This window comes from Cibotium barometz, chromosome 38 (assembly GCF_041138505.1).
Source record: "Cibotium barometz isolate CiBa-2024 chromosome 38, ASM4113850v1, whole genome shotgun sequence".
Taxonomy (NCBI): Eukaryota; Viridiplantae; Streptophyta; class Polypodiopsida; order Cyatheales; family Cibotiaceae; genus Cibotium; species Cibotium barometz.
This window is the reverse complement of record NC_141083.1, coordinates 10,768,052-10,790,327: the sequence shown is the minus strand read 5'-3', so window position 1 is coordinate 10,790,327 and position 22,276 is coordinate 10,768,052. Positions and strand designations below refer to the sequence as shown.

Below are 22,276 nucleotides of genomic sequence, written 5' to 3'. Positions count from 1 at the left end.
GTGAAGGCTATGTAACATGGTACATGTATGATTATAATGATATTTGGCATAAACACATTGGACATGTCAATATTCAGTACTACTGAAGAATATGTAGGCCCAAATTATTACTACATGTTTGCCAAAGTTCAACGTGTATGGAATACACAGAGTAGTATGTGAAGCATGCTGAGGTAGACAAAACACCGAGTAAGCATGGACCAAGCGGCGATAGAAAACCAAGCAAGCATGGACCAAGCGGTGATAGAAAACCAAGCAAGCATGGACCGAGTGGGAACACACTCTCTCTCACACTTTCTACATTCTCTTTAGTACTAGTTAACATTGCCTCATGAAACAAATGGTGAATAGCCATGTCAACATCAACTAGACATCGTTTTCCCATAGATCACGCTCATCAACATGATATGCATCTAACATCATTTTCCATAGATTACTCTCAATATGACATGCATCTAACATCGCAAAGACCATATCTCATCTTATATAATCTATACTTTTCCAGTTATGATGATAGATGCTATACATCTAGTTATGATTACATTTCACTTAGGATAGAAGAGTGACCACATGTGGGCTTGTTCTAGCTATTCTAGAAAGCCTATTTGTCCTCAATGCAGTTGGCCCAGATGAGGCTTCTTCTTCCTTGCTTGAAGATGCTTCCTTCTTGACCTTGATCTTGTCAATGTAACTCTTGATCTTCTTCATGCCGATGTAGCTCTTGATCTTCTTCATCCATGATTTCATTGTGTTTTGAAATCCATGTAGGCAAAGATAAATCATTTTCACAATGTGTTCATCAAGCCTTACATGATGATGATGCCCATCCCTTTCAAAAAATAATGCAATAAATATATATAAGGGGGTCTTAGCCTTATCAATGGCCAAGGTCTTGCCCTTGTACAATTGATTTTTGAGCATGATTGAGTTCATGAACCATAGAAGCTCAAAAATTACATTGCTCCAAGAAATGCTTATGCAAATTTATACCCTATTTTGGATTAACAAATTGACCACTCAAATCAAGGTGCAAATCTAATTTGATGCTTTACATAGGCTTAGCAACACTGAAATGTCATATACAAATCTCTAATGGCCCTAAAATCTTAGATGATTAGCACTAATCAAGATATTATTAAAAGTATTTTTTTGTTAATAATTGTGTAGATGAAGGTTGATGCAAAGCTACACATACGTATACATTTCTACTAACTCAAAAAAAATATTGGTGTACCTGGCATTATCATTCCTATTCCTTACTAAATCATGCATCTCTCTATCGATCATCTCCTTCGACCACCTTTGAATTCGGCCTCCAAGTATGTAACTACTTTATTTATTTTTCCTTGTATCTTGTTTCCTACATTTAAAAGTAATCATCTAGTTAAATATAGCGAGAACACAAGACTATGAATTAAAGAATCTTGCATCAAACTTTTAAAATATACTTACATCCATGAGATATGCATGTGTGATAGATAAAGCAAGACCAACTGTTGTAGTGGTGCCCGAAATGCTTGACCTACAACGTCATAAACGCCTTGCCCTGTAGGGGTGATGAGTATGTGGACATGAGACGTGTGGCGGATGGGGACTGGGGTCTAATGTTCCACGGGGGGTCATGTGGGTGTAGCAAGTGGCGGTGTGGTAGTAATGGGTGTGACAAAAGGTGGTGGTAGAGCTGGGATGGTGGTACGGGTGTGACTGGTATGGGAGTGGAACGAGCAGGTGCATTACTGGATCCCAATCCTAGTATTAGGAGTGTACTAGAAGTAACATGGACACATAACATTTAATACAACTGACTGCCAGGCAGCACGAGAGAGAGGGAGAAGAGAATACAGTGTGAGAGTTGAGCATAAAAAGAAGAGAACCGTATTTTTGAAACCCTAGGGTTTACACTAATTTTCTCTATCCACAAATTTATTTTAACCTTTCACACTTCCTATTTCCACACCTAACCCTAATCAAGTGCCAATCCACACTCCTACTCTTTACCAATTGTTTAGCCCTTTACCTCTTCACATCTACTTGGGTGTTAGGGACATTTCGCATGCAGTGTGCACTCTTGGGATTTGTTGGGGCTTGTTTGTTCACACTTATATATTGCTAGACCTTGTTCACATGGCTTGTGTCTTGTGAGGCGCGTCATGCATGTTGGTGCATTGCTAGCTCCTTTTCACACACTTTGTGATTGGTGCATTGCTAGCTCCTTTTCATACACTTTGTGATTGGTGCATTGCTAGCTCCTTTTCACACACTTTATGATTGGTGTGGTGTGTTCACATGCTTGGAGTGTGAACACACTTTGTGATTTGTGCATTGCTAGAGCTTCTTTTCACACACTTTGTGATTTGTGTGGTGTGTTCACATGCTTGGAGTGCATTGGGTGAGATTCACATGTGTATTCACACACATTGTGTTTTGTGATGGCTTGGGTGATTTCAGCTTGGGTTTGGCATGCCTTTACACATGGAACCCTTGCATACAGACATGAAAGGTTACACATATACCGCTCTCGCAATGGAGTTTACATGGGCCTTGATAGCTTCTATGACTCATCTACGACATCTACTAGCCATTATCTCATTGATTTCCATTCTCATCATCCATTGAGTTCCATTCTGTTAGAACAACCCATTCATTGTATTATGATACGGATGATGATGGTGATGTACCACCCACCCACACACACACACATACAAGATGATATTGATACACCTACACATGGTGATACTCATTTACATGATATTGATACATGTGCACATGGTGACACATACACACATGATGATATTATCACACATACACATGGTGATGATGTTGACATATATGCACATATGTGGTGTCAATATATGTGCGCTAGATCATGTGGACATGCTGTCGAGGGCAAGCATGGCATCGAGAGCAAATCGACCATTGTAGGTGATGATATGTATAGTATGTCTACCTACTTCCCTAGAGGTCATAGTGATGCATTCGATGATCGCTCGTGAGGGCCAATTAGAGGGTCTTGAGTATTCAATTAGTGATGCATCCATTGCACACGAGGTTAGAGATACTCCAAAGGATACCTAGCATATGATGGACCATGAGGAGCATAGGCCAAAGGTTCTTGTGCTAGATGTGTTGGGTTATTCCTCTAGAGTTTTCTCATGTGGGGATATCAATGGGTCATCAACTACTTCTAACTCTCATAGTGTACCTAGTAGCATTCGTTTAGATATAGTTTATGTGTAGTCAAGTATAGTGCATGAGGATAGTGCTGACTTCATTGAGGTGAGCCTCATACGAGAGGCATGAAATTATACATGCGGATCACATGGATCTTGATAGATTTGCATTTGACTTAGGCATTCTCATAGATCCAATAATTATGGGGCAACATTAATGGACACATACCATACCTATGATGATATATCAGTTTTTGATCAGCATTGACTTGGATTACGAGGCATTCTTTTGTGATGCTCGTGCATGCCTATGAATTAATATACAAATACCATTTTTTAGGCATTCACTTTTGGACAGTGTGTGAGCATTGTGCTTATTGGTGCGGCACTCTATAATGACACATTTGTCTTCAAACCTGGGAGATATTTAGGCCATGATCTTGGTAGTATATCTTGTAGATTTCCATTTGATCCAGGCATCCTTGGTGACCACCTTTCGACGATGGGGCGGTGTTATTTCACATTCGATCTAGGTGACCGCATGCTTGTGACTTGGGGTGATATGACTTACCCTTTTGATCCAAGTGGCATGAGATCTATGGTTATAATCATGCGACTCCTTGGTTTCACATTTGATCCAGGAGGATGCATTTTTAGCCTCGTCATCAATGTTGCTCTACTTTCCTTTCCATTTGATTTGGGAAAGATCATACACCTTAGCAACATCCACATTTAGTCATGGATGTGATTTTTTGCTTTTGTATATAGCCTTTGTATATATCTCTTTTTGTGCATGACCACCCTTCAATTTTGAAGACGAAATCATTGTAGGAGGGATAGTTTGTAATGAAACAATTTTATATGCACATGCACATGTATGGGTTTGGGCCTAGGTGCATAGAGCTTGGGTCCCTTGGTTATAGATTTGGGTATGGGCATTTTATTAGCTAGTGTGAAATATGCCAGGCACTATATAAGTGACCTTGGTCTAGGCTATTGTAACCCTTTTATCATTTGATCATATTACACATCTACCTTGGTGCAGGCTATTGTAACCCTTTTATCATTTGATCATAATACACATCTATCTTGGAGCTTTCAAGCTTCCATGGAGACCTTCTCCCATGTCTTAGACTCCATGGAAACGATGTCTACAGGTCCATGTAAACAAGTCTCCTCTCTCTCCCTTCCTACACCCATGTCTACTCCATGCTTTGAGTAGCCCCTTTCTTGCATTGTTCTAATACCAATGTAAACAATGTCTACATGTTTCTGGGCTCCATGTAAACCATGTTCTAATACCAATGTAAACAATGTCTACATGTCTCTAGGCTCCATGTAAACAAGTCTCTCTCCCTTCCTACACCCATGTCTACTCTATGCTTTGAGTAGCCCCTTTCTTGCATTGTTCTAAAACCAATGCAAGAAAGAGGGCTACTAAAAGCATAGAGTAGACAGGGTGTAGGAAGGGAGGGAGAGGAGACTTGTTTACTTGGAGTCTAGAGACATGTAGACATCATTTACATGGAGTCTAATACATGTAGACATTGTTTACATGAGTCTAAGACATGGGAGAAGGTCTTTCCATGGAAGCTTTAAAGCTCCAAGGTAGATGTGTAATATGATCTAGTGATAAAATGGTATAATAGCATAGACCAAGGTCACTTATATAGTGCATGGCCATTTCACATTAGGTAATTATATGCCCATGCCCAAGGGACCCAAGGTCCTGTTTTTAGCAGTCATCTCCTGTCTGAACAGGTTCCCAAGACTTGGCATACCAAAGTTACAGTTGATGATCCTTGTGAGCAGGTTGATGCCTCCTTATATTGGAAGTGTGTTGGTTCATTGATTGGGTTGCTGAACACCAGATAAGACTTGAGCTTCCCGGTGGGGCTGTTGAGCTCATTTATGCAGATGCCTTTGAAGACTCATTGGGACGCAGGATTGTGGATCTTGCGGTATCTGCAGGTTACAAAGGATCTTGAACTCTTCTATGACACTAGAGGGGGAATGACGGATGGAGTCAGACTCCAAGGTTGGAGTGACTCGGATTGGGGAGGAGATCCAAACACGAGGAGATTTACATCAGGCTATGGATTTACCCTTGGCTCAGGAGCTATTTCATGGAGTAGCAAGAGGTAGCCAAATTTTGCCTTGCCATTTATAGAGGCATAGTATCGGACTGCTTGCGAGGTGGTGAGGTTGTAGAGGTTACTTGGCGAGATTAGGTTTCCACTGGCGGAACCCACGGTCATCCAGAGTCACTTTTTTCGTGAGAAGTTTTTCGCTAATGACATCTTGCTAGAGTTTTGTTCGACGGAGGACAATGCGACAGACCTCTTCACGAAGTCTCTACCTCAGGCGATGATCCGGCAGCACTTTAGCTCACTATGAGATCATCCGGGAGCTTTGAGCAAAGGAGAAAGAATATGCGGTGAAACTCTACGGTGAAACTTGTAGAGCGACAATGACAAGAAGATGATGTGGTGGTGGCCACAAAAGGACATAAAAGCAAAGAGAGACACTAGGGCCAAGGAGGAGGAGTGAAGAAAGAGACTGGATCAGAGCCGAGAATCACTTCTTGGAGTAGTTGAATGAGATCCAAAGAGAAGACATAACAACAAATATGGCCAAAAACATAAGGGGGCAAATATGCTTTTGTTTACCCCCCCAGTAAACTAATGCCAATCTTCACACACAACTTCAGAGGCTGGGATTTACATTGAGGCAGATCTAGTGAAGGATATGAATAAAGAGATGGATAGGGACCTAGTAAGGTTATTGGAAAAGACATGGTACAAACCCGAAAATACATCTCTCCCAAAATTCAAAAGTGTAGATGCAGTTGTGGATCTCGTAGAGAATAAAGAGATTGATAAGGACCTAGTAAGGTTCCTAGGGGGAAAGGTGATCCAAACTAAATAGCATCACTAATCTAGGAGCAGGCACAAAAAAGCATCAAACCAAGAAATCTAGAGCCAAAGAGCATGGAGAGAAATAAGGCAAGACTAACCGACCATATGTCTACACGACAATAGGGACTACCGGCACAATAGTCTAACAAAGATATTGGGAAATGACTCATGGTGGGAACAACATTTTCAGACTATCTAGAATGAGAACTTTTCAGACTATCTAGAATGAGAACTTGTCAAAAGTTTTTAAGAAATCAAAGAGAGTTGGCTAGTCGATTAGCTGGAGGAAAGTGTCCCAAATCGTCAGCATCCAATGTGCTTCCATGTTTTGGATAAGACTTCAAAATATCTTATGTATCCAATAGGTGATTCCTAGAGAATGATTAAGAAGAAACAAAAACTCATGATGATTATTGCCCCTAAAGCCAACTTCATATGATTTTTTATCTAGCAACCTATTCCCAAAAAAGGATGGATGAAAAATCCTACTTGCTCAATGAGGCATAATAAAAAATAATCATGTGAGAATGTAAGAAATATTACCTAGAAATGGCAAGATACACAAGAAACGTCATAACAAATATTCATGTGAGAACGTAAGAAATATTACCTAGAAATGGCAAGATACACAAGAAACGTCATAATAAAAATAATCATGTGAGAACGTAAGAAATATTACCTAGAAATGGCAAGATACACAAGAAATGTCATAACAAATTTGGCATCATCGTGTCGACAAACACTCCAAAAATAGCACCCCAAAGGTTGGTTGTAGGCTAGTCTCTCTTCGTACATGGATATACAAGCTCAAGGAATACAACTCAACTCTGCCCTTCCGATCCCGTCTTTGACCATTATCAATTCAGAGGTTGATTTATAAGATTTCTAATGGGTAAGAAAAAGCAATTACTGGATAAGAAGACAAAGCACTTAATGTTTAAAAAAAGAGAACACTAAGCAAAATGTAGATCAAGCAAGCATAGGGCAAGACAAAGCACTTATGTAAAACAAAGAGAACACTAAAGAAAAATCTAGATCAAGAAAGCATAGGGCAATACTAGCAATAAAGCAACCTCATTAGTGACTATGATGGAAGTGTGTAATTTTTAGTAAGCTTTTACGTGAGATTCCAAGAGAAAATGATAAGCTTCTACTTATCATTTTCTTTTCCCACATCAAGAGTGATATTTGGAAGCTAATAAATTTTTAAGCTTTAATGCCTACACACATCATATATGCATGGTAATATTATGCTAATCTCACCAATATATATATATATATAAACTCACACACAAGGACATTTCAAAGTTGCCTTTTGTATAATTATTTTTTTAATAATCTCAAAACTAATGAGTGTAAAATTTTATAAGTTTGATATGCTAGATGGACTAAATGTAATCATATTTAGATTAGCTTTGTCAAGTCCATTTTGGGAATTTACTTGAACTCCAAAAGAAAGACTACACTATTTCTCTCTTTTTTGACATGTGAGATTGATGGGACTATAATCATAGTAGAATCTTTTATTTGAAATAAAATAATTTATAAGTATAGAATTTTACAGTTTTGACATGCTAGATAGATTCAATGGGTCTGTTTCGGTTTATTTGAGCATAAACACAACTATACTCCAATGAGTTTTTTTTTGTTTGGGCCCTAGGCCCAAAACCTAAAATGGCCATAACTTGTTCAAAACTCATTGGAATATGGTTAAGTTTTGGCCATTTTATGTTTTGAGGAAGTTATGGTCATTTTAACAATAGTCCTTTTGGTGATTTTTTTTTCCAAAATTGTAAAGTTTCACAGTTTTAACATACTAGATAGACTCATTGGGCCTATTTCAATCAATTTTAATATCTGTGCCCATGAGGACTTTGCTAAATCTTTTTTGCAAGGACGAAAAATTAATAAGAAACACTTTCCAATTGTTTAGACCCAGAACATGTGTGGTGACATTGCCATCTCCACATAGCTCACATCTTCAACACATTCCCAAGGATGGGTTTGACATTAGAAAGTGATGCACTTTAACCAATTTAGTTAATAAAGTTTTTTCAATTGATAAACATCTTTAATTAGAACAACTTCTGTAGAGAATTCACAAGAAAGATGCCTTTACTACATTGTAAAATCTCATTGGTAAGGATCTTTGGTATGTTCACATAACTTGAATGTTAAAGCTTGTATTATGTGGTACCTGACTTTAAAACGACTATCCAGCGTAAAAGTCTTAGAGCTAGAAATAGGTGCATTTTGGTCACTTACGTGCGATCGTGGTGAGAAAACTTATGAAGTAAAAAGGTAGTTTTCCTCATGTTGTAGGTCCAAAATTGAATGATGAAAGAAACATGTGGGATTATACAACCTAGATAGCGTGTTCTAATTACATGCAGTGGTAACAACATTTAGCCGTCGTGCCTTGACTAAAGAAGTGAATATTTTATTGATAAGACATTATTATAGCTTGATGAAACTAAGTCACTCTTCTTTTGAGTCTTTTATATTTGTTGACAAATCCACTCTTGCAGCAACAAGCTTCTTCAAGCAAGCCTCCTTGCACTGTCAAGAACAAAGTGCTCTATAACAAGCAACTCTTTCTTCATCTTCTTTCAGCCATCAAGGAACATGTTGCTTTTTGATATACAAGTTATTCATTTCATCATAAACCTCTCTAAATGCCATTCATGAAGAGCAAGGTATCGACCCCATTGCTCAATAAGAAGAAATTTTCACCTTCTTTGTGAGGGTGTTAGCACAATTGATGATTGGTGTGAATTAATATCTTCGTTTGAATGGTTAAAGAGCTTGAGGTCATGGAGGTTTTCGAGAAGGGTAAGGAGTCCTTGAAACTACTAAGGAAGGGGGAGGCCCACTGTAAGGGTGAAGCATGAGAGAGAGAGAGAGAGAGTGTGTGTTAATCTTGGAAGGCATTGCATTGCCATAAGATTTGGCTTTTGAAATGCCAAGTTAAAATGTGGTTCTTCTACATCAACTCTCATAAATGGGACTAGAAAAGAAAAAGATTCATTATGGGGGCTTCAAAATTGTTTTCACATTACATATGACATATGGAGGAATACAAGAGAATGTGTGTAATAAGAAGGTAAGATCAAGCTTACACTTTCGGTGTGAAGTTTGAAGCAAACTAGTGTGTAAACAACCTAACTAGGGCCTAGTTTTCATCATAGGCTGAATTTCCAATTGGTTTCGAGTTTTCAGGCATTGAAGTTGAAGAAGATAAACTGCTAGAAATTATCTTGTGGTTGTAAGTTGAGTACATATCGGTTTGAAGTGTGGTGGGCCAATTTGAGGGGGTATGGTAATGGGCCTTAGGGATGTAATATAGTTTTCTAGAGTGAAGGTAGTTAGTTGATTTTGTCTAGTTACATTTTTAGCATCTTGCTCCCTCTGTCCATGTCTTTGTCTCTCTTTTCTATCTCTCTCTCTCTCTCTCTCACACACACACACACACACACAGAGTGTTGAGGGTTAGTGTGGACGCAATCCAACTCAAGCGTGGTGGTGTTTTTTTTTGAAGAAGGCTTGAAATTAATAGGAAATGGATATTTTACACCGAGCTTGTGTAGACAACTCACACACACGACCGTCTGTAATTTGTACAAACATGCACATCCACGGTAATTAGTGAGGATCACACCTAGGACCTCTAGGATAACACTCATCCTCTGGAAGTGGTGTTGGTGGTGTCCACAGATTCCAAAGTCACATTTCAAGCAGAAAAAGCCAACTTGTCCTATTGTCAATGGACGCCTCTCTTACTCTCACTCTTCACCAGGCCCATCCACCCACCCAAGGTGTGAAGTCGCCGGTGATAGTGGTGGGCCATGGGGACGGTATGAGACAAGATGGCACAGCCACATCACCTGATGTCACATAAGAGGGCCCAGATCTCGCAGCTTCCATGGCGTCTCGAGCTTCAACGCACCGTTGCCACTGACGCCAAGCTCCGATAAATCGGCTCCTCTTTCTGAGGTATGGGGCGCCCCTTTGTCTGTATGTGTTTTTTCCTCCGCTCAGATCCATGTCCTGCTGCTAGATGCATTTTTTGTTCTACCGTTATCCATGTTTCTCTGATTCGTCTCACATTTGGCGCACATTGGTTGATCTGGCTTTGTTTCACCCTTTCTTTGTGATTTTTGCATTCTTTGTAAGATATCGATCTTGCAAACATGCCAACCCCGCTGCCCTCCCTCTCCGGTCTGGTTCTGTGCAGTCCAATGAGTAATACTGGTGCATTCGGTCGTCTCAATAATGAATAACGCACACCTCTAGCAACACAGTTGAAACTGGGGAGTGTTGTTATACATGCACGTTTAATTGAACACTCGGAGTCGCCATCAGCAAATTGAGTGTTCAATTAAACATGCATGTATAACAATGATGACGACATTTTCATACCATCTACATCAAGATGTAGACTGATGTTGATGTCGAGGTTGACATGCCACTGCTTATCTTGATGTCAATTTCAACCCAGCATGGGAGTCGACATCAGCATCGGCTTTGGCAATCAGCATGGGCAGGATGGTCAAGGTAAATGCATCGGCGATGTTGTCGTCGATACACATACCGCTTTTGATACCCATGGCGATGACCATATCCATATGTCCTTGCCTACGCGAATGCACGTGCATCTTGTAACCTTGTCCATGTGGTATTGATGCCCATGTTTTACATGCATTTGCCTAGCCAATGAGCTGCCTTCTTCCATGTCCATTTCTGAATAGTATATGTGAAAAAATTGCAGTGTCATTCAGTGGAGAGTTTGTCTGACATAGACACTATCTCCTTTATTGCGTTTTGTGCAGACAAATCTCAACATGCCGCGCCGACCAGCAAATCTCACTCCTAGGCGGCTCGCAGAGTCTGGCATATCAGATTCATTCAGTTCAGTGGCAGCTCCCCTGAAGTCTCAGACATCACCTCTGGTTTCTGTTTGTTTAGTGTTACTGGTGAGTCGTCGTTCAGCAGTTTTCAGAGATTATGATAACCAAGATTAAGTACCAAGATTAAGTTGAGCATTAAGGGCCGAAACATGACTTTTGGAGCATGCAGGGTGTCATCATATTATTGGGCTACTCCTTCTCTAGTTCAAGTAAGTGTGGGTTGGTTTCGGCCCATGTGTTTACAGGTTTTTTATTTGCCTGTTCCCATATATGAGTATTTACCTTTTAATTCTTTTCAAATCAAGATATGGGAAAGCTTGCAAGAGGGGGGCGACAAGGTGCAGCATTTGAAGAGACTCTTAGTGAAAGCATGGAAGATGAGAAAGGTATGTAGTAGACCATCAACAGAAAGAAAGATTTGTTAAGAGCAAAAAATGCACAGGTTCTAAGGCATTAACATGGCTTTTGCTCCAGAGGAGTTCGCTTCCCGGCCTGAATGTAGAACTGCCGTGTGCCAATTGCTCCCTCTGTTACAAAAGGTCTATGGGGAGACGATGAATCATGTCCTTCATGTTGGACCGTCTACATGTGGTGTTGTCTTGAAGCTTTTGAAAGAGGAGAAGCTTGAGGCATGGGGCTTACTTCCTTTCGATCCGAGCCCTCCAGTGCACAGTGTGTGTGAAAATCTCATCCGGAAGGGTCTGATACGTGTGGCCGATGTTTCACAGCCCCTATGCTATAGATCACGCTCTTTTTCCCTTGTTTTGGCTAATGACGTGGTTGATTCCATGACATCAAAACAGCTGAATGTCACCATAAGGGAACTGGCACGTGTCTCTTCAGAAAGTGTCGTGCTACTTATAAGTATCTCTCTCTCTCTCTCTCTCTCTCTCTCTCTCCCACCCACCCACCCTGCCCCCGCCCCTGCCTCCCGGTCCCTGCCTTTCACAAATTCCTAATTCTATATTTATCCAAGTCAACATAGAAGGGCAATGATTGAATTAAATGTGCTTTCATGACTCCTTCAGAACTGGGTATACAAAGCATGCATGCGTCCTGTTTGTATCTTTGTTGTTTGAATTACTTATTAAGATTTAAGGACTAGCCTTTACATGCCCCTCCTGAATGTGTCTGGGGGGCTTTCTTTTGCTTCTGCAGATGGTAAAGCAATTCAAAAGATGAACGACACCCCTGGGGAGGGAGTTAAACCTGTGAAAACGGTATAAGCAGTTTTATTCCTTCAATGAGTGAATTGCTTATCCCCCTTCCCCCTGCATTCTGTGTAATTAATCACTTATTTTACATCCCATGTGTCACTTGTAAGGAGAAATCATGAGTAGTTGTCAAGGAAGTTCTTTGAGGTGCGAGTGCATGAGTGTGTGTGCGTGCTTGTGCTTGTGTGGACATGTGTACGTACATACGTGCGCGTGCAAAACAAACACACACACAACACACATACATATATAAATCTTGCACACGCCATTGTTGTTGAAAAGACAGTAGTTTGGTTTTATGTTAATCAAATAATAATGATTGCTTTACAAGCATAGGCTGATACTCAATGCAGTTGGTTGACCATGCAGTGATGCAAAATTGATAAGATGCTGATATGTGACTTGCCTGTTTTTTGCATGCACCTTTCTGTGGGCATCCCCAATAGAAGACTGAACATCTGTGAGAGATATTTACTCAAAGTAAGCTTTTTTATATTTGTGCAGCTGAAACCGCGAAGTAGGCTTTGGTGGCAACATCGCTTCCAGATGTTGGGGCTAAAGGAAAGTGAAGAAGCTACCAGGAGATTCGAGTCTCTTCTGGCTGAAAGATCTTTCAAGTCAAATTATTACATCTTTCATCTCATATCCTCAGAAGTTATAAGGTACAGCATGTGTGCACAGTCAAGCAAAGAGAGTAGGAGTGCTTTTGTGACTCTGAAATTCTGTATATGATTGCGTGCATGTGTTTCCGTGATTTTCTTGGTTGCTTTGTCCCTAAGTGACTGGGTTGTGGACACAATCAATGATTTTTAGAGTCTGTGATCTGCATTGTTGGGTGGAGATGATAGAACTTAAATGTCTGTGGAAAAAGGCTTGCTTTTAAAAGTGCTCTGCAAATGGGCTATGAATCAAAGTGATAATCTGAGACTTAATAGTAACCCTACAATTTGTAGTGGGCCCTCATCCATGTGTCCACTGTGACACATTGTGCCGTGCAGGGGGCGTGAGTATGGACCCTGATGCCTAAGTAAAATGTGTAGTTCAGAACAAAAAGAAACCATTCAAATTGACCTTTGATGATTGTCTCCTAATCTCCTTTCTAGTTAGAATCCCTATGAACTTCATTTGCTCCAACCACACACACGACTTAACGTTACCTTTTAAGATTTGTCTACTGCAGTGACATATCCTTATGCATGAACCTGCACCTACTCTTGGGAACTGATGCTTTGAGTGCGGTAGGATGCAAGAGATCTCTATCCAGGACCCTGTAATGGAGGGTTTCATTAAGCAACTTCTCCCGGTAAGTTGATAATGGACGGGCAATCATGCCCATCCAAGCTCTGGCTCATCCGATGGGAGGGTTATATGTGTAAGCACCCTAACAATGGTTATTGATGGTCTTGGAATGATACTATATGCTCTAGGTGGTAATGACTGAGTGGCGTATTCAGTCCTAGTGAAAGTAAAAAAGTTAATTCAAAATGAGGTTACACGACATAGTTATGTCAGTGGTCCATGCTGCCCATCAGGGGGCTTGAGTTTGAACCATGGTCCGTGACACATAAATATGTAATAGGTTAACTCAACAAAAAAAGGTCCTTGTTTTGTGAATTCCCAACATGCATGAGGTATTTTGTTCCACAAAGGCTCACTTCACATTCAAACTCACTGCTCGATAGTCATTTCAATGTCTCATGTAATGCCAACTCCAAAAATGTCTGTGCTTGGTGTCTCTTTGATTGTTTGAAGGTAGCAATTTCTACCTTGTAGTAATCAGATTCTTTGAGTGCAAGGGTCTGATGCTTTTCCTCCTGTTCTTGTCAGGTAAAAGTCTCAAAAGACAGTGTGCACCTGCAAAGTAGGTGGTTGCGTTCATTCCCAGAACAAAATTGATGATTACGTTCCTTTGTAGTTCTTATAATGGCTTGTACTACCCATATTATAGAGATAAAGCATATAGCCTACTCTTCTCTCTTTATCTTACCATTTTTCAAAAGCAAGAAGCTGCAGAATAATTGGTTAGTCTCTCTCTCTCTCTGCACTCATGTGTGCATAAACTTGGGACAAAGAATCAAAGTAAAGTAACAAGCTTATTTGGATTAATGTTTTGCAATGGTCAGTTATCCTTATGCAAGAGGGCAAGCTCTTTGGAAAGTCATCAAATGGCATGGTTGACTACTTCATCGTCGTAGGTTCAGAGAGCCAATCTTCTAGTGGGTTGGGAGAACATGCCGCCTAAGCTAGTATTTTACTAAAAAAATGGTTAATAACTTTTGTTGGGTTAGCTAGGCCAACCACAGAAACTCAAGCGAGTATCCAGAACAGTAAGAGTAAAATGTGAGTGTGTAATTGAGCTGGTGATTGACTGTGGGTCGCATTTTATCAGCAAAGTCACCAAGGAATTGGTATTTGAGTTCATGGTGGGTCCATAGAAAATCAGCCCCTTCTTACTCATAAGGTAATGGAAGCCACCATTAAGGTGCTTTTCAAGGTCTTGACAAGGATGGTGATGACTAGAAAATTGCTTGGGAGCACAAGCTACAGTTGGCTTCAAGGATATATTGTGTAGCAGTATTACACGCCAAACAACATTTAGGTCAACTTATGGGTTAGAAACATGCCAGTAGAGTTCTTGGTGCCTAGCTTGAGAGTCAAAGTGGAAGAAAGGATAAAAATGAATAGATAAAGCTCAAAAAGATTAAAGAATCTAGAGAAGCTTCATGAGGTTGCATTATAGCAACATATGCTTTGACAATCAAGAAACTTAGATGCCAAGCTTGGTTTGATAGAAATCTTTTTGAAAGGTGGAGATCTTGTAATTCGCTATAGCTCCCCCGTTGGACCATACAAGGGGATGGTCAAACTATATTGTTGAGGAGTCGTTGACTTATATTATTGGTAGTGATCCATAGAGGTCATAGGAGACGGTGAAGGGAATCAATAGTCAAAGACCTTGATTGAAATGGAAGATTAAGGGATAAATTTAATGATGGTGAAATTGGATAAATTGCCACAATCCCTAGAGACCCAATGAAGCCTAGCGATAGGGCTATGGACATGTACTAACACAGTGATAGGTTTAACCCAAGATTAGGGTTAAAGGCTTAGGTGGGGTGTGGGGAGCTGGAGGGGCTAGATGAGGTCTAGATTGGCTAAGAGCTTACAATTATTACCCTACGGCTAATAATGGCTTCAAGTTTATAAGTAAACCAGGAAAGCTTTTAAATAAAGCAAGGGCCAATAATAGCTAGGTTAAATAAGAAGCCTTAGGCGGGCAAGTGACATGTAGGGGTGTAGATCGGAGCTGCGCATTAGGGCAATACATTGGGTAGAGCTATTAGTAGCTTGGGCAATGTAAACAGAGGTCTCAGCAGCACGGGCAGTTTGTGTAGGGCTTGGACAAGTCGCATAGATGGCTGGGTCTGGAGAGGAGGTGGAGGATGTGTACAGGGTGGATGCCCGCATAGAGATATAGGGGGCCGTGTGGGAGAAGGATAGCTAAAAGAGTCGTGAATGTTAGCTTTTAAAATGATAGGGCTTGGACAAGTCGCATAGATGGCTGGGTCTGGATAGTCGCATAGATGAATGTTGCTTTTTTTAAAAATATCCCTATAAATTTAGCCTCTCCTTTCATGTTGGCTCATGCATAAAGGTTGTGTAAGATCTTCGTACAACATCTCTTTCTTGTTGGCTCATCCACCCTAAAAGCTTTTCTTCTAACCTTTTGAATCGAGAAGTTACACGGGCCACAAGAAGCATGCCAGTAGAAAAATACAGACGCTAGAGAAACACTAGATTGGGTCCCAACTTTCCTCCCCCAAGCATATGTTCCAAAAGCATTTCCACTTAGTATTGTTATGATTTTATTTCATCAAAAATAGGTTACGTGCCTATTTTAGCCCAAGCTTGTTCTACAAGCCCTTTTTACAAAAATAGCTCAAACATTGGAGCTTGTTCACATACTAAGTGTAAATAATTATAACAATTAATTTTTTTTCTTTACAATTAATTCCAATATGAAACGCTCATAGGCACAAACACAACATACACTTACCACTTGTTTCACTAGGATGAGAGTATCATTATACACATCATCTAGTATGGAGTGTATTGTCACTTGTTACACTTTCAATTAGCATGGCACATCAATTACATAAATCACTTGTTACACTTCGACCATGTGCAGTTGTCTAGCATAGTCCACTTGTTTCATTTTGACCACAATATAGTTGTTAAGTATGGCACTACTTGTTACACCTCAACAACTTACATCCGTTAAGCATGGTCTCAAGCTATGCTAATTACACTAGGTAAACACTATGCACTTGAGATATATGGAGTAAGTGGGTGAAGTTGTTCGACAATAACGACATGGAGTCAGTCCAGTGATGACGACTTTGAGCAAGTGAAGCCATTGGGATGGCTAGGATTTTATCCGTCACCAGTAGTAAGCCTGGAAGTTAAACAAGAGTCTGTTATCCAAGGTCCCTCGAGAGGATAACATTAGGCCCAAGCTTGATGGGTTCGTAAGCTAATGATTTGACATAGTTCCACGGTATTATTTTGATTTCAAGACTTTGGAGTCATGTGGAATTTTCAACTGTTCAATGGGGTGTAACCTATGGACATGTTAGGAGTGGGATATGTTACAACTATCATTAATGGGGTTGTGTGGGCCTTTGCTAACTTTAAAATTGTTCCAATTTAGTGGGGTGAAAAGTAGTTGGAAACCATATGTTACCTTTAGGTTGTTCGAGAACATGGGACATACGCAGAAGCTAATGGAGAGTTTTATGCTTGCCTTAAAGTAGACGTGTGTATCTTCTAGTTATGTATGAAAACACAATCTCCATTCAGTCTTAGATGAGGATTTGTCGTGCATCTTCTCTTTTTTCCTATTCATGCAATTTATTTTTCAATAAGCTATGGTGTTTTGAGAGAGAGAGAGTGAGCTTTGTCCATTATTATATTGAATTTATGCATGAGAACCACAACCCTCTTGCAACAGTGGTACCAAAGCCAGACCTACATCAAGTAGTGCTGCGAATAGTCCTCAAGAAGCGTGCGACTCGTTGAAAAAAATCCCTCGGGAAGCGTGCCACCTGTTGCACAGAGAAGCATCCCAGAGACACTTTGCGTGAACGCAATGGGCGCTAGAATTGGGCACACTCGATGACCTACACGTACATCCTAGCATAGGTGCTGTAGTGAATAGTCCTCGGGAAGCGTGTGATCTGTCAAAAAATAGCACTTGGAAAGCGTGCTACCTACTACACAAACATCCTAGAGACATGCTGTGCGAACGCGGTGGGCACTAGAATCGGGCACACCCGACGGCCTACACATACATCCTAGCACAGGTTCTGGAGCGAACAATCCTCGAGAAGCATGTGATTCGTCGAAAAAAACAACCCTCGGGAAGCATGCCAGAGAAGCATCCCAAAGACACGCTACGCAAATGCGGTGGGCGCCAGAATCGGGCACACCCCACGGCCTACATGTACATCCTAGCATAGGTCCACACAAAGGCCCCAAGGCCCAAGGTCCTGTAGTAGAGGATCAAGGTCATTAGTAGGAGCAAGTGAGTAAACCCCACAAGCTCTCTCTCTTCTCTTTCACCTCGTGGATACATGCAAATGAAACCAACACACTATATATACCCCTCCCCCAATTCCCATGTTTTGGCTTATGGGATTTGTCTTTTTTCTTCTCCTCTCCTCATTCACCCTCCCACTTTTTCATAAACCCACCTCTCCTCAAAATTTCTCCCTAAATTATACTATTTTGCTTTTGAAATCCACGTCGCATCTCTAAATTCACCTCTGTAAATTCCCCTCTTTACCTCATCAACCCCATCGTTTTGAGCTACTACACCCTTATTTTATTTTACATAGTAAAAAATAGAATTAAATCATTGTTAATTCATGTGCAAAGTGATTTGTAAGCTTCATAAGCAATGTACTTGTGAATGCCGGCTTCTCCAACAATAATTTCACTCTCAAATAAACCCTTTTGCTTCATCAATAATGCGATCTATTTAAAGCAAGGTGATCCTCTTCTCTCATTCAACACTCGGCATCTCTTTTCTCAACCCAATCGTGATTTGCATTGTGTAAATGAGGTAATCAATTTTTCAAATTCAAAATGAATTCTTCTTCAAGTGATGATTTGCATATGGACAATGCTCATTGACCAATTCTCCACTTCCTGAGTCCACACTTGATCAAAGACTTTCTTTGATCCAAGCTCTCAACTCCAAGAAGAGCAACAATGTCGCATGCACACGAAATCCTTATTGGAGCATGAGAAGCATGTGCGGGCCAATGATTCTCTAGAAAAGATGATCGTCTCACCAAGATTATTAAAGTAGTTTTTGAAGCCCAAAGCACATGTAAAGAATCAAAGATAAGTTGTTGCTCTTTCAGTTTTACAAAATTTGATGGTAGAAGGGATGGTTACATTGTCTTTCATGGTTTGATGATTACTTTGCTGATGAAAACCTCTCTGAAAAAGATAAAATTAAATGTGCCAGTAATCACATGGTTGATAAAGTATCTTTATGGTGGAATGTACTCTGCAGCAATGCTGCTGACAAGGCAACCACTTGGCTTGCGTTTCAAGACAAAGTCAAAGAGCCTTTTCTTCCACCTCAGTTTCATCAGGCGCGCCATGCATGGAGCAAATTCTCTTGTTCCCTTGTGGCTTCCGAGAGCTGGTCGACTTGCTCTCTGAACCAGACAGGACAGGAGGAAGATGAAGATGTAGGGCTGTCCCAGGCTGATGTGGGAGTGCTATGGGGCTGTCCATGGTGAATGATCGTAACAATGTGTCACAATATACTGAGCGTTTTTGGCAAACATTATTACATCTTCGCATGCTAGAAGATGTGTATGATGACACTTTCAACAAAAGTATGAGAATGGTCTTGAAGAAGGCTTGCAAGCAGAGGTGAATATGGTTTGACCTTCTTCTCTCTATGAGGCTATTTCTCTTGCTTATGACGCAGAGAAGAAGCTTCGCTCGATCGGTAAGTTTGTTAGGCCTATGCAAGGGCCTAGTTTAACAAATTGACAATAATCTTTTGTGGGTAATAATTGTCCATTTAGAAAATTTATTTCACCTAATTCTTTCAATTCAAATCACACTATCAATGTTCAACACTCACGTGCACCCACATTTTCTCCTAAAAATGTATTTAATGGGATAACTTCAAAGCCAAATTTTGAAGCTAGTAATAGCACTATCATGGACCTTTTGAGGGTCTATACCATTGACAAACCTTCTAATTTAGGATGAGCATTTGTACGTTTTACAGTTTGCTTATAACTGTTACCATATTATAGTAGTGATGTGTGTGAACACACTTAGGACCGCCGGGGCACTTTTTTCCTCACTAGGAGGTTTTTTCCCCCGTGCATTGTATATACGCCCATTATCTTTTAGGGTTGGTTATCTTTCATTTTTGGCACTCATAATACACTACAGTGTTGTGCTCAAGCTTCCTCATCTTCTTGAAGTTGTGTGTGCATTCCTGCAACCCTAATTCCAACAATTGGTATCAGAGCAGGCTTCCTCCTCCCGGGCAGCATCACCGGCACCTGCCGCTTCATCTCCTCCGATTGCAACGAGGTTTCACGAGCGTCTGCAGGTTAGTATATGCCGTGGGCGAGCCCGTAGGGCTCGTTCGTTTCAGAATTTTGATCTGAAGTCATTTCGCCCTCCGTTTTTGCATTCCAAGTACTGCGCAGGCAAAATCGTCCTACTGTGCAGATTTTCTGTCAAGATTAAAATCTGCAGGACAGGTGCCCATTCGTCTGTTTTGGGCTGTGCTACATAGCACAGGTCGATTTTATACAGGTTTACCTCTTACAGACAGCATTTACATCTAGTAGTACAGTCATTGGCCATGGCTGACAACAATGATGTATTCCGCATGTTGGCTGCTGAGGATAAGTTGGATGGCACCAACTATCCATTGTGGGCATATATGATGCGACATGTATTGGTAGCAAAGGGGTTATGGAACATTGTGCAGGGTATTGATGCACGTCCTATTGTGGCTGGGAATGCTGCAAACACATCAGAAATAGGTACTGTTGATGATGGTGCAGGCACAAGTGCTGTAGCAGCTGTTCGAGAACCACCACTTTCAGCAGAGCAGATTCGTTGGGATGGTAGAGATGCGCAGGCTCATGCCTTGATTGCGCTGTCTGTCAAACGTACCATTATCCCACATATTCGCTCCTGCAGGACTTCTAAGGATGCTTGGGATGTACTTGCCACATTGTATCAGGCAAGAAATGAGGCTCGTGTTGCTTATCTCCGAAAACAGTTGGAGAGTGAGCATATGAACGAAGGTGATTCTATGGATAGCTTTTTGACAAAGATCAAGGATTTCAAAGAGCAGCTCATTTCTGCAGATGAAATCCTGTCAAACAGTTCACTTGTGCAGACTGTTTTGAATGGTCTACCAGATTCTTATCAGGGTTTTGCTTCCACTCTTCGCTTGATGATGAAAGGCAATCCCAATGCCTTATCATTTGAGGAGTTAGTTTCTGTTTTGCTGCAAGAAGACCAGTCAAGGCAAAACAGGAATATTATGCGTGTCGCAGATCAAGCTTTCGTTGCTAGTCAGAGAAGCGGGAAAGGTAAAGCTGGCTTTTCTTCTAGTAAGCAGAAATCTGCAAATGCTGCGCAACCAAAGAAGGAAGACAAAGATGAGAAGAAGGGTGACAAACAGAAGACATTTTGCAAGTACTGTAAGGGAAATGATCATGTCATCAAAGCGTGTCCTAAGCTGGCTGCGAAAGAGGCTAAGAAGAAAGAGGCTGGTATGGCTGTTGCAGATGCCTCTCCTTCTAACAATGAATCTGCTAATGTTGTGCTAGATGCAGAATGGGCATTCAATGCGCAGTGCAGTTATGACCCATCTTTGCATGACACATGTATGTCTGCAGTAGATTCAGATGTATGGTACTTTGACAGTGGTGCCACTAAGCATATCACCTCGCAGCGCAGTTTATTCACTTTCCTTGAGTCTGCTCCCACAGGGAATACTGTCACTTGTGCCAATAACTCCTCTTATCCCGTTGAAGGAGTTGGACAGATTGTGCTGAATGTTGCAAATGGCAACACCTTTACACTTTTTGATGCATTGTATGTGCCAGGGATAAAAAAGAATCTGCTGTCAGTCTCCGCATTTGCCAAAACAGGTTTGGTTGTAAAATTTGTGGATGACAGATGTACTGTTCATGATCTCTCTTGTGGTGACATCATTGTAGCATCTGGTTCACTATGTCGAGGGTTGTATAAGCTCAATATGGATGGCAAATGTGTAGAGGATTCAGCATGTGCTATTATGGATACGCAGGCTATTTCAGATGCAAAACTGTGGCATGCACGTTTTGGTCATCTGAATTTTGCAAGTTTGCTGCGCCTGCAGAAATCTGAAATGGTGTCTTCTTTGCCTAAGCTTGAGGCACCTGTCAAGCATGTTTTTGAGGGCTGCATATTGGGTAAAATGCAGCGTGCTTCCTTTCCCAAAGATGGATCAGTGAGAGCTGAACGCAGATTGCAGCTTGTTCACAGTGATGTTTGTGGTCCCATGCAAACTCCATCATTTGGAAACTACCTTTACTTCGTGACTTTCATTGATGATTTTACCAGGCATGCATGGGTATATCCTTTGAAGGCAAAGTCCGAAGTGTTTTTGTGCTTCAAACAGTTTTTGGTTATGGCTGAAAATGTGTCAAAAAGTAAGATGGGCACCCTTCGTTCAGATCGAGGGGGGGAGTATATGTCTTCAGAATTTAATGCATTTCTGGCTGAGCGTGGGATAAAACACCAATGTACAGTGCCGTATACACCACAGCAAAATGGTGTGGCTGAGAGAAAAAACAGGTCTCTCATGGAAATGGCAAGATGTATGGTTAAGAGTCAAAGTCTACCACATGGTTTTTGGCTTGAGGCTGTCATGTGTGCCACTTATGTACTAAACAGGTGTCCCACCAAAGCATTACAGGTTGTCACTCCATATGAGGCTTGGCATAGCCGCAAGCCATCTG

At 40.9% G+C, this 22,276-nt stretch overlaps 1 protein-coding gene across 1 annotated transcript; it reads left to right on the top strand.

Moving 5' to 3' along the window:
* The first annotated feature begins 9,852 nt into the window (after nucleotides 1–9,852).
* Nucleotides 9,853–14,346, top strand: LOC147616335 (putative pectin methylesterase CGR3). The gene is made up of 8 exons (XM_086777397.1): nucleotides 9,853–10,081; nucleotides 10,918–11,061; nucleotides 11,165–11,204; nucleotides 11,301–11,381; nucleotides 11,470–11,859; nucleotides 12,154–12,215; nucleotides 12,714–12,871; nucleotides 14,037–14,346. The coding sequence occupies exons 2-8, from the start codon at nucleotides 10,930–10,932 to the stop codon at nucleotides 14,038–14,040; spliced, it is 867 nt and encodes a 288-aa protein (XP_086633523.1). The 5' UTR covers nucleotides 9,853–10,081; nucleotides 10,918–10,929; the 3' UTR covers nucleotides 14,041–14,346.
* The last annotated feature ends 7,930 nt before the right edge of the window (nucleotides 14,347–22,276 follow it).